Source organism: Mus musculus, chromosome 9, assembly GCF_000001635.26.
Source record: "Mus musculus strain C57BL/6J chromosome 9, GRCm38.p6 C57BL/6J".
Classification (NCBI taxonomy): domain Eukaryota; kingdom Metazoa; phylum Chordata; class Mammalia; order Rodentia; family Muridae; genus Mus; species Mus musculus.
Genome location: NC_000075.6, coordinates 73697048 through 73710999, shown reverse-complemented (window position 1 = coordinate 73710999; position 13952 = coordinate 73697048). Strand labels below are relative to the sequence as shown.

The 13952-nt window shown below is 39.6% G+C and overlaps 1 protein-coding gene across 7 annotated transcripts in view; it reads left to right on the top strand.

The window, feature by feature from the left end:
* Unc13c (unc-13 homolog C) overlaps nt 1-13952 on the top strand; it is a 528734-nt gene that overhangs the window by 297156 nt on the left and 217626 nt on the right. For all 7 annotated transcript variants that reach the window (XM_006510931.4, XM_006510934.4, XM_006510932.4 and 4 more), the window contains one exon: nt 11730-11899. In XM_006510931.4, the coding sequence (XP_006510994.1) occupies nt 11730-11899 (170 nt within the window). The remainder of the gene's footprint in view (nt 1-11729; nt 11900-13952) is intronic.

Genomic DNA, 13952 nt, shown 5'->3' with positions numbered 1-13952 from the left:
GGGCCAACCTGATCCTGGCCAGGGTCTTTTAAGGATACTTGACACGAACATGCTTGGATCTGCAGTGGGGATGGAAACAGTTCCTCCCTGCCAGCTTTTCATTGAGTTAAAGCAGCACAGGAAATCATATCAATGTAACATATGTTATGACCATGAATTTAAAGCTAGCCTGGGCTATGTATGTTACAGCCATGAATTTAAAGCTAGCTTGGGCTCTGTAAGAATCTCTGTTTATAAACAGCATGAGTTTATTTCAACACAAACTCCAGATATGTTCCCTTTAGGAACAGTCTAGAACCTTATTGGACCCACTCCAGTTTTTCTTGTTGCATTGGTTTTGAGTCTTTGTAAAATTAGTTCATATCTGGAATGAAATTGGGGAGCAGAGGACGCAGCCCCAGACTGCTCTCACTCTCTCCTCTAATGAGTTTTACAGCCCTTTGCCCATGCCCTATTGCTCAGCTATACTGCACGTTAACAGTTGTGTCCTCTTTGCTGGGTTAGACATCTCTCCTCAACTGCAGGGCAGAGGCAGTGGCAGGCCATCAGAAATTCTAGGAAAGGAGGGTGTTGCATAAGCAAACAAGGTGCCTTTACCCATCTCGTACTGCTCAGCATCTGTACTCAAATTTCCTACTCCCAAGCTTACCTAATGACACCGGTGTGAACCCCCTCCACTGAGATAGGTCATCTCAAAATGAAGTCTATTTCATTGTCTGTATTTCCAAGTCTAGTCTTGGGTAGTATATATAAGCATTTAGTCAAGTTTATCATTTATCTTGTGTCCTAAATTAAGGGCACCTTCCTAACCCCCCAGTGGGTGTCTATAGAGAAAGAAGGGGAAACAGTTCAAACCTTCTCACTAAGTAAAAAGTAAGACTGGGAATAATCACACATGTTGCCTCACAGCAAATAATTCTGCTGAACAAATATATGCATACCTTTTCTATCATATATCTGAAGAAGTTTCTTGGTCGAGCAATTCAGCAGCCTTGGCATTTCTTTAGTGGGGAATACACTCCATCCATTTACTTCTAGGTCCTGAAGTATGCGGCATATGATGCATCTGCATAGACTCTGCTTCTTTAGACAGGCCTGTATCAAGTGACAGCAAAAGAATGGGCATCATCCCAGGAAGGACAGGCCTGTGGTCTTCTTGTTGCTATGAGTTCAGCGACTCGGGATCACTTTACCTGCAGCCAAAGCTGGACAAACCAGAGGCACATTCTATTTCCTGGAAATTTTACCAGGCTTCCAGGAAATGGGCTCCAAGACCATTATATAAGAATGTAACTCCATAAGCCTGAAATTGTGCCTCTTTGCTATTGAACCCACTGTCTTAATTCCTCTTCCTCTGCCTGATGCTCAGCAGCCTCAGGTGAAGGAAGAGAATGAATTACTTTTAATCTGATCTTTGCCACTAAACATTCCATCACTTGTCAGTTGAGACCTAAGGAACAAGAGGAAGGAAGGTGCTAAGAGTGTCCTGGGGTAGCACTTGATCTTTGAAATTGTCCTTAGAATCTTCTGCTTTTAAACACACACACACACACACACACACACACACCATACCACACACCTATGAATAACTGAGCAACCAGCTTTCCTCAGTCTTTCAGTGCTCCATATTGCAATGTTGTCAGCCGAGTTATGTGGCAGGATGCAAGCAGAGGGAGACTCTGTCAGTCTACCCCTTGTACCTCTTCCTGTAGTCTGGCTGTCTCTAATGTGAGTACTGATCTACTATAACACATGTTTGAAAGTGAAACTATTTCTTTTTTATTAGCTATTTTCTTCATTTACATTTCTAATGCTATCCCGAAAGTCCCCTATACCCTCCCCCTGCCCTGCTCCCCAACCCACCCACTCCTGCTTCCTGACCCTGGCATTCCCCTATACTGGGGCATATAATCTTCCCAAGACCAAGGGCCTCTCCTCCCATTGATAGCTAACTAGGCCATCCTCTGCTGTGTATGCAGTTAGAGACACGAGCTCTGGGGGGGTACTGGTTAGTTCATATTGTTGTTCTACCTATAGGGTTATAGACCCCTTTAGCTCCTTGGGTACTTTCTCTAGCTCCTCCATTGGGGGCCCTGTGTTCTATCCTATAGATGACTGTGAGCATCCACTTCTGTATTTGCCAGGCACTGGCATAGCCTCACAAGAGATAGCTATTTCTAAAAACATAATACATCTTAAATTATTTCAAATGTCTCAGTTGGTACTTCATCAGAATAGCAAGCACATCTGGGCCAGCTGTTCTGCTCCAGTGCCTCCAAAGGCCTTGTTTCTCTATCTGTGGTGATTAAAATATTCAAACTCTGCTCTACCATCTCCTCCACAAGGTTAATGACACATTTTTGGTTTATTGCCTGTAGCTCCTTCATGCTTTAAAATAACCATTGTGGAACAAACACATGAGTCATGAAACAAGATAGAAAGCTAATTGTCTTTTCTGGCTTTAATTCTGTCACTGTTACGTGTATGTGGTAGATAAGTGCAGAATAATGGGATTGACAGAAAAAGTGTGAAATCCAGTTTTAAGTGAAGCTCTATACTTCAAAATAGCTATTCCATCCACACATTTTCACCCCTGTGGGGTTTCTAGATTTTGTGTTTATGTATGTGTATATGACATGAAGAAGTAGTGAGACTATTTAGGGGACCAAATGGGAGGGGTAGGGGAAGAAGGGAATGTCAGCAAGAGGAATGAGAGGGCAATGCACTCAACATATGTTATATGCACTTACATGAAAATGGCCTTATATAGTCCAGTATAATGAAACAATAAATAGTAGAGAGAGACCATCCAAATAAGGTGTTTGACAGGTTTTTAAAATTGAAGGATAAAGCCATAAGCATGAAACAAAAGGTTCAAGTCAGTTGCAATATATATATATATATATATATATATATATATATATATATATATATACATACACATACACATACACATACACATACACATACACATACATATACATATATAAATGAAATAGATCTCAGAAAAGGTGTGGTGCTGGCCAGACATAATGAGGAAAAAAATGAGAAATATGGGTAACACATGCTAGCTGTGAAAATGTAATGTCAAACGTAAAGCAGAGGGGATTCTGGGAGGAACAAGCTCTCTGTCAGTACCGCAGCTTCTCTGTAAGTCTAAAAGGCTTCTCACGTATGAAGACGAATGGGAAATAGAGTCATTGAGATGTGCAGAGAGACCCTGGCTGACCTCTGCAGAATCACGGAGGAATTGCCAGAGGCTCCACACTGAATCCTTTTATTTACTCAGAATCAATTAACAGCACATTTGCCTTGACATTAAGCAGGGAAGGTTTGTTCAGGTGGGTCATCTACTCTCACTAAGCCTCAACCGTGTCTGTCACATTAATAGATGCAAAATTACTACTAATAAGGGTCTGGTTGGGTGGATGGATGAATAGATGGGTTGAGGACATTTTAAACTTCATGTCAAAACAAAAGCAAAATCTTCAAGGCAAAAAGAATAAAGAAACCTCTCAGTGGGGATGTGAGCAGTAATCTAGTGGCTGTACTTCCAACCTGGAACTCCAACTTCCCCCAAAAAGTTAGAAATAGAGAGTCTAATGGAAGTATTATCTCTTCTTAATCTCACTACACGTATGCATATGTGCATTCATATGTGATTATAAAGTATATATGCATATGCTTTAGCTGCATAGACATATACAGTATAATATAGTAATATCTATACATAATTGCTACTTCTGTTTCTATGGACGAGTGTGATGGTTTGTATATGCTTAGCCCAGAGAGTAGCATTATTTGGAGGTGTGGCCTTGTTGGAGTAGGCATGTCACTGTGGGTGTGGGCTTTAAGACCCTACTTACTCCTAGCTGCCTGCCAGCCAGTACTCTGCTAGCAGTCTTTAGATGAAGATGTAGAACTCTCAGCTCCTCCTGGACCATGCCTGCCTAGATGCTGCCATGCTCCTGCCTTGATGATAATGGACTGAACCTCTGAACCTGTAAGCCGGCCCCACTTAAATGTCCTTTATAAGACTTGCCTTGGTCATGGTATCTGTTCACAGCAATAAACCCCTAGCTAAGACAAGTATCCTTTTTTATTATTATTAAGTATTCCATTTGTTTACATCTCAAATGATATCCTACTTCCCAGTTACCCCTCCACCAACGCCCCATCCCACATCTGCCCTCCCCCTCCCTTTTGCCTGGACAAGGGTGCTCCCCCGCTCATCCATCCTCTTCTTTCCTACTGCTTCAGCATCCCCCACAGGACCAAGGGCCTGCCCTCCCATTGCTGTCAGGCAAGGCCATCCTCTGCTGCATATGTATCTGGAGCCATGGCTCCCTTCAGGTACATCCTTGGTTGGTTGTCTATTCTCTGGGAGAACTGGGTGGTCAGGCCAGCCTCTATTGTTCTTCCAATGGGGTTACAACCCCCCTCTGCTCCTCCAGTCCTTCTGCCAGCTCCCCTACCAGGTCCCTGAGCTCAATCTGATGGTTGGGTTATGTCTGGTGATTGGCTAATCTTATTCCTATCTTTAATGATTGAAAAAGTCTTGCTATAATTTTGTAACAAAAGCTAAACCATCGGGATGAGATGGGAGAGTGTCCCTTGTGAAGGAATAGAGCACAGAAATGCTTACCAGTCTTCATTATCTACACAATCCTGTTTACTGCCCCTGCTGTTTGCAGGTGAAAAACATCTCAGATCTCATTTCCTAACATGAATTCTGGTGATGTGCTTTATCAGAAAGGCATCCATATGCTTCTGCAATAAAGTCAGTGTGGCGATTCTAGCATTATTTTCCCTACATACGCACACTACATTTCATTTTCTGTGACCCATGCACATTCATTGGTCCCCGTGTTTTCGTTTTCCTGCATAGATATCTTGCTTATAGATAGCAAAGCATTAACACCTTAGCAAACTTTAATGTGAATTCTGAGCAAATCATCAGACACTGCCATCCAGGCACCAGACAGGAAGGGACTCTGCTGTCACTCCCTGTCTCAGGGCTGTCCTCCTTGGTTAATTCACAGCTTTGTTACCTGCCAGCAAGGCAGCAAAGTGGATTCATTTTCCCTTCCCGCTATCTCTACAACATCTTATTAGTAAAATCTCTCTCAAATCTATATTTTTATGTATATATTTCTAAGAATAATGAAAAATCATGTTTACTAAAGGTGTTCTAAAGGGATTTTACTCTGTGAAAAGTCATAGATTTAATGAATATTTATTGTGATTGCTGGAGAGGGTCAAAAATATATTTCCTGACCAAACAGGCTGTAAATTAAAGTAATTTATGGAGTCATATATAGTAATAATTAATACATATCAAACCCTGTCCAGCACTCTGATAAGTTACATAATATTTTCTCAGTGTTTCTATAAATAGCTGCTGAGATGGTTACTATCGCCCTCTATTCCTAGATAAAAGATTCACAGAACCTGATTCAGATAGGAAGTAGATAGTTCTCAACCCTGTTAAACTGAATAAACCATTTTCATATAAAATTATTCATTGTACAGCTAAATTAACACATAGTTTGATATGTAAATTGAGTAATTAGATGTACTTCAAAATAAGTAAAATGTTATCTATGTAATATAAACAACAGATAAGAGCCTTATTGTATACTTTAGAAAGTGGGATCTCTGGTAATACAATTCCACAATCAAACTCCTCAGCCTGGTAGTGGACTTAGCAAGAATGTGGGCAATTCAAATGCAGACAGACACCAATTATCTGATTCAAATATTTGACACAAGGTTTGTTTGGAGTGCCATTGGTTTCCTTATTTTATTTTATTTTTTACTTTCTTTTTATTTATTTTATGTATATGAGTGTTTCCCTGCATATGGACCATGAGAGTGAAGTGCCCACAGAGACTAAAAAAGGGCATTAGGTTACCCAGAACTGGACAGCTGTGATTGCCCTGTTGGAGACTGGGAATCAAGCCTGGTCCTCTGAAAGAGCTACAAATATTTTTTGTTTGGTTGGGTTTTTTTGTTTTTTGAGTTTTGTTTTGTTTTTGGATATTTCTTTATTTACATATGTTTTCCCCCTTCTAGGTCTCACCTTCATAAACCAGTATCCCTCTTTGCCCTGCCTCTATGAGGGTGCTCCCCCACCCACCCACCCACTCCCGTCTTCCCACCCTAGCATTCCCCTACATTGGGGCATCAAACACCCTCAGGACCAAAGGCCTCTCCTCCCACTGTTATCTAACAAGGCCATCCTCTGCCACATATGCTGCCAGCCCCATAGGTCCCTCCATGTGAATTCTTTGGTTGGTGGTCCAGTCCCAGGGAGTTCCAGGGAGGTCTGGCCTGTTGACACTGTTGCTCCCTCCATGGGGCTGCAAACCTCCTCAGCTCCTTCAGTCCCTTCTCCAACTCCTCCATCAGGGATCCCCACATTCAGTCTAATGGCTGGCTGTGAGCATCTGCCTCTGTATTTATCAGTCTCTGGCAGAGCCTCTCTCAGGAGACAGACATATCAGGCTTCCCAGCATCCACAATAGCATCTGGGTTTGATGGCTATATATGGGATGAATCCCCAGGTAGGGTAGTCTCTGGATGGCCTTTCCTTCAGTCTCTGCTCCACACTTTTTCTCAATATTTCCTCCTGTGAGTATTTTGTTCCCCCTTCTAAGAGGCACTGAAGCATCAACATTTTGATCTTCCTTCTTCTTAGGCTTTATATGATCTGTGAATTGAATCTTGGGCATTCCAAATTTTTGGGCTAATATCCACTTATCAATGAGTACACACCATGTGTATTCTTTTGTGACTGAGTTGCCTCACTCAGGATGATATTTTCAAGGTCTATCCATTTGCCTGAAAATTTTATGAAGTCATTTTTTTAAATAGCTGAGTAGTACTCCATTGTGCTAGACTGATTTCCAGAGTGGTTGTACCCAATCCCACCAACAATGGAGGAGTGTTCTTCTTTCTCCACATCTGCTGTCATCTGAGTTTTTGATCTTAGCCATTCTGACTGATGTGAAGTGGAATCTCAGGGTTGTTTTGATTGGCATTTCCTTAATAAATAAGAATGTTGAACATTTCTTTAGGTGCTTCTCGGCCATTCAATATTCCTCAATTGAAACTTCTTTGTTTAGCTTTGTACCCCATTTTTAATAGGGTTATTTGATTCTCTGGAGTCTAACTTGGTAGATTTTACCTTTGATGAGTATGAAGTGTCTCTCCTTGTCTTTTTTGATAACTTTAGGTTGAGGTTGATTTTACTCCATATTTGAATGGCTACTCCAGCTTGTTTCTTGGAACCATTTGCTTGGAAAATGTTTTCCAGCCTATCACTCTGAGGTAGTGTCTTTGTCTCTGAGGTGGGTTTCCTGTATGCAGGAAAATGTTAGGTCCTGTTTACATAGTCAGTCTGTTAGTCTATATGTCTTTTTATTGGTGGATTGAGTCCATTGATATTAAGAGACAGTAAGGAAACATAATTGTTGCTTCCTGCTATTTTTGTTGTTAGAGTTGGGATTCTGTTCATGTGGCCCTTTTCTTTTAGGTTTGTTGAAAGATTACTTTCTTGCTTTTTCAAGGGTGTAGTTTCCTTCCTTATTTGGAGTTTTCACTTTATTATCCTTGGAAGGGCTGGATTCATGGAAAGATATTGTGTAAGTTTGGTTTTGTCATGGAATACTTTGGTTTCTCCATCTATGGTAATTGAGAGTTTAGCTGGGTATAGTAGCCTGGGCTGGCATTTGTGTTCTCTTAGGGTCTGTATGACATCTGTCCAGGATTTACTGGCTTTCATAGTCTCTGGTGAGAAGTCCGGTGTAATTCTAATAGGTCTGCCTTTATATGTTACTTGACCTTTTTCCCTTACTGCTTTAATATTCTATCTTTAGTGCATTTGTTGTTCTGATTATTATGTGTTGTGAGGAATTTCTTTTCTGGTCCAGCCTATTTGGGGTTCTGTAGGCTTCTTGTATGTTCATGGGCATCTCTTTCTTTAGGTTAGGGAAATTTTCTTTGATAATTTTGAAGATATTTACTGGCCCTTTAAGTTGGGAATCTTCACTCTTTTCTATACCTATTATCCTTAGGTTTGGCCTTCTCACTGTGTCCTGGATTTACTGGATGTTTTGGGGTTAGGAGCTTTTTGCATTTTGCATTTTCGTTGACTGTTGTGTCAATGTTTTCTATGGTATCTCTGCAACTGAGATTCTCTCTTCTATCTCTTGTATTCTGGTGGTGATGCTTGCATCTATGACTCCTGATCTCTTTCCTAGGTTTTCTATCTCCAGGGTTGTCTCCCTTTGTGATTTCTTTATTGTTTCTATTTCCATTTTTAGATCCTGGATGATTTTATTCAATTCTTTCACCTGTTTGGTTGTGTTTTCCTGTAATTCTTTAAGAGATTTTTGTATTTCCTCCTTAAGGGCTTTTAGCTGTTTACCTGTGTTCTTCTGTATTTCTTTAAAGGTTTTATTTATGTCCTTCTTAAAGTCCTCTATCATCATCATGTGATGTGATTTTAAATCAGAGTCTTGCTTTTCTGGTGTGTTGAGGTATCCAGGACTCACTGTGGTGGGAAAACTGAGTTCTGATGATGCCAAGTAGCCTTGGTTTCTGTTGCTTATGTTCTTGCCCTTGCCTTAAGCCATCTGGTTATCTCTGGTGTTAGCTGGTCTTGCTGCTTCTGATTCTGGCTTGTCCCTCCTGCAATCCTGTGTGTCAGCACTCCTGGGAGACCATTTCTCTCAGGGAAGAATTTGTGTATGGAGAGCTGTGGCACAGGGTCAGCTCTGGGGTACAGATGGAAACCAGAAGGATCCTATCACTGGCTGTTTCTTGGTTCCTGTGTCCTGATGGCTCTGAGAGAGTCCCTCTTGGGCCAGGAAATTGAACAGAAGTGGTGGTTTTACCTGTGCTCACAGATGTGTCAGCACTCCTTGGAGACCAGCTCTCTCCTGATGGTATTTGGGTATGGAGCACTGTGGCACAGGATCAACTCTGAGAGCAGACAGAAACTGGAAGGCTCCTGTCCCAGGCTGCTCCTCCATTCCTGTGTCCTGAAGGTTCCAGAAAGATCCCTCTGAGCAGAAGTGGTGGTTCTTCTTGTGCTCACAGGCTTGTCAGCACTCCTGGGAGGCCAGTTCTCTCCTGGCAGTATTTGGGTATCGAGCAGAGTGCTGTTGCTGCAATTGTTCTTAATTGCCAGGTCATTCTCCCACCTCCACCTCCTCCTCCTCTCTTTCTTTCTTCCTCTCTTTCTTTCTTTCTTTCTTTCTTTCTTTCTTTCTTTCTTTCTTTCTTTCTTTCTTTCTTTCCTTCTTCCTTCCTTCCTTCCCATCTATCTATCTATCTATCTATCTATCTATCTATCTATCTATCTACCTATCTATCTATCTAACTATCTAACTAATTTTAGAAAGGGTATTCCTATGTAGACAAAGTCACTGCCCTTGAATTCACAGTCCTCTTGCCCAGCCCCATCATGTGCTGAGAGTGTAGGTGATGCCTCTATCTTAAATGATCTTCATGTGGGTGATGTAATTTCTCAAAGTTTAAGAGAGGTTTTCCTTTGGTAAATTTCTGAGTAGCAGCTACATAAAAACAAAGAAACAAACAAAAAACAGAAGAACTCTTCCTAGATAAGCAGCTAACCTATATAACTTGTTATCTAAAATATTTCACTGCATAATAAAACATGCAAAAGAGAATATTTTTATGCAAAAGAGTTAGTAACTGAGTTGGGCTAAGTACCAATGAACCATTTTAATTCATTCACGGTGTTCTGCCCACAACCTACATCTAAATCTCTGACCTAGAAGGCCAAATGCTAATCATACCTCAAAGTTTATGAGTCTCAAATACCTCACTTTTTTACTGTAGTATTTTGATCTGAAACCATCTACATTAAGTCAAAATCATGAGGTACAGTTTACACGTAGGCCTGCCATACCCCAAATGTTCCTCTTACTTGCATTTTGTGTGAATTTGTCTCAAAGACAAAAATAGATAGATAGATAGATAGATAGATAGATAGATAGATAGATAGATAGACTAAATTTTAATAAAGAAGCACATGACACTGTCAGGAATTGTTAAGTAAATGTTGCCCCTAGAGCTAATTTTGTAGTCTAGAAAGACATAGATGTTTTCCTAAGTCAAATGGATATTTAATGCATTAAATAAAATATAGAAACAGAAAAGTAGATCAATTATATTGAAATACAGTTTTAGTATAGTATAAATTGAAGTAATATTTTAAGTTTCCTTACACTCTGAATGTTATATATAAATGCCAGTCATTTTATTAGTGACAATATACTGCTGTGATTTGTTGCAAAATTAAGGGGAGAATTGAAATAGTTTCAGTTTATTTTCAAATGTAAAATCAATGATGCCCACAACTCGCCCAGGGTAAAGGTTCCTATACAAGACGGACAAGACACTAAGAGTCAGGAAGCACAGGGTTAAACCTGCTACCTCACTTAACAAGCTCTAGGCAACGTGATCCAGAGCAAGTAACTAGCTTATTCTCAAAGAATGGCTAGTCACAGAAAGAGAAACATGAGAGGAAAGTCCACAAAATACAGTTGAGAAAGACCAATTGCACACCTGTGGGCAATATTGGGTAGTTTTCATCCAGAAAAGGTGACAGAGGAAATGGAGATATCAGTGACAGACTAAAACATACAGGCTGTTCTTACATCACAGGGATGTTTAAAATCAAGTTTGATTTCACAGTATCTTCTGTATATACTGGGTGCTGTGGTTTGGCTATGAGGTATGTCACTGAGAAGGTTTGTGGCCCATGGAGGCTTGATCTCCAGCCAGTGGCTCTATTGGGAAGCCATTGGATCATGGGAACAGTAGCATCATCAGATTATCAGTGAGCTCATAGCTGAAGGGACTGTTCTTAAGGCCTGGGTGGAAACTATTCAATGAAGCCATGCCTTTAGAGACCAGATCTTGTCCCGTAACTCACTTTCTCTGCCATTTTTCTCTCTTCTTTTCTGTCTTCTTTCTGCCTCTGCTTCCTAACATCTCTTAACTGGGTATCCTTATCCTGGATCCTCCACAAAGCGATGCTCAGCCTCTCTCAACTGAGTATAATTGTCCTACATCTCCCACAGAGTGGTGCTCAGTCTCACGGCAGACTCAAAGCAATGGGGCCTACCAAAGACTGACATCCATGAAGCCAGGAGCACAAAGTTTATCACTTGTCTTTGTAATTTATCTTAGGTTTTTTTTTTGTTTTTTGTTTGTTTGTTTGTTTGTTTTGTTGCCAAGAACAGAACCTAAATGATCAGTCATATACTTGCCCAGAACCCTGCCATCATTTCATACTCTGACCACTTTCTGAACATCTGTGATAATAAAATTAGTTTATGGTCCTAGTGCGGACTCTCTAGGATGTAGATATATTGTCCAAAAAAATGTTGCAAATAGAAAACATGGAAATACCTAAACCAAGATCTTTGCTGCATCCTTGACTCTGCTTTCTCAGCCTACAGGCAATAGATTAGAACAGGATCGAAATTTGCCTGTTGTTTAGCTAATCACAATTTTCTCCTATCTACCTGCATTAGGTACCTGCAATACCCATGGCTGGAAGGGGAATCCTCATTTATAACTCAATGGATATCTCTTTATAAATTACTCAGGCTTATACTTAGCTTCCAGCACCATGTGCCCTTTATTGCTGTAGCAGCAGCAGTCACTGACCTGTGCACACTTATTTTCAGTGAGTGTCATAACTCGACAGATCGAATCAAGGTCAGAGTATGGGATGAAGATGATGACATTAAATCCAGAGTTAAGCAGCACTTCAAGAAGGAGTCGGATGACTTTCTGGGACAGACGATTGTGGAAGTCAGGACTCTAAGTGGTGAGATGGATGTCTGGTACAACTTAGGTAATTAATTTTTTATACCTACTTAAAAATGAGTTAAAATTCAAAAGTATCTGTGGCATAGATTATATTCTCTTATAGTTAAAAAAATGAATTCTTTTGCAGGTCATTCTGTTGACCTCTTGGTTGGGTTAGCTTCATTAGCAATGAAGGGTAATTGTCAATAAAAACGTAGTATCACTGAAAAAATGAATAAATCCAAGATGAAAATAAAAACCTCAGAGAATCAACTGAATATCTTCTTAGAGAAAATTTTACACCACTATTGATTTTAGATTCATAACATACAGCTTCAAAGATACTTGTCTAATGTTTGGAAAATTAAGGACTGTTTGTTTAATTTATTGTATTCTGTCCTTTAATGAAAATTTATCAGTAAATATTTAGTTGGAGAGCTGGAGAGGTGGATCATAAGTTAACAGCATTATCTACTCTTCCATAGGATCCAACTTTAGTTCCTAGCACCTATGTCAAGTGGCTCAAAACTACCTGTAACTCTAACTTTAGGGCTATGTGATACCCTTTTCTGAACTCCATAGACAAACCACATCATGGCACACATTCACACAGATGTGAGCACATAAATTAAAAATAAATATTTAAAATTAATTCAAAAGAAAAAAATTTATTTAGTTGGAATTTCCTTCAAATGGTGATATAAAATTGGACATTCATTAGCAAAGCCAAGAAGGATGGATGTGACTCTAACTTGAAGCTATCAATTAACTTAGCTGACATGACATTTAAATGCACTTTTATTATGGAAACAGGACTAAGACTTTTGAATTTGTCTTTTACTTGAATTGAAGAATCACCTGGGGTCTATACTTATAACTTAATAATAGTACTAATCTATAGTTATCTCAGTTTCCATAAAAGATATGATTCAAAGATTGCTTAATGGCATCTTGGGGAAAGTTAAATTAAAATTTTGAGAACTGACTGGTCATGAGTCTAACAGAAGCTGACATAGCCCCAGGGCTACAAAGAATTATCACTTAGGTTCACAATGCAGTGCATCTACTTACAAAATATTGGCTTAAAAAAATCCCACAAACTTTAGTAACATGAGAATTGTCAAAATAAAGTCTCATTAAGTTAATAAAACTCTAAATTATATAACAAAAACAGGAAATTTAACTTAATCTAAACATAGATGATTCAGCTAAACTGGGAACTCATTACTGAAAATAGTTGAAGAATCTTAATTAAAGAACATTGGTACTTCTCATTATTGGAATCTAAACTAGAAACGAAGTGAAAACGCCCACATCTTTTTAAATGATTAAATAACTTTACATATGAACCTAAGATGTAAAAGGAAGAAAACTTCAATTTCCTATGCAATACTCAAAAATCACTTTTTAATTAGAGTCTTACTTTTGTGTGTGTGTGTGTGTGTGTTTTAATAATTGAATGTCATTGTATTGAGCTAAAGCATAAAGTTTATGTATCAGACAAAAATTTAAGTGTTTTATTCTTTGGATTTTACTTATTTGGGTATAAACAGTTTGCTGGGGAACTTAGCTGTAATATTTGGTTAAATGGCTGCCCATCTTTGATATGAAACTACCTTTAAACTGTGAAAGAAACATTTGCTGTGGTGCTGTGCAGAAAGCTTTTTTTCCAGCACCTTCAGCTGCTCAAGGGGAGAGAATTCTAAGCTAGTGATTCTTTCATTTCTGGTGTTTGCCTTCAGGAAGGGAATGAGGAGGGAGAAAGACAGGAAAGGAGGGAGGTCAGAGAGAGAGATGGAATTAGTTTGCATTTCTTAGCTTTGTATGAAATTCCTAAGTGTGTTCAACCGTCACAAATAATTCACTATATCCTTTGTGCAAATTCTCTCCTTGCTCTTCACTTGGAATCCACCCCACCACACAAAGCAATGCTTGCTCCAAAGCCCTGTGTGTTCAAGCAGAGTCAGTGCCTCCTGGATTTGGGGGATAGCCTTAGCTCTAAGCTTCCTGGCAGCTCTGGAAAGGGGCGGTTAGCAAGGAAACTCAGGCTTTGTATTTGACTTACTGCTAGCTTAGAACTCTATATATGGTAAGAGCAA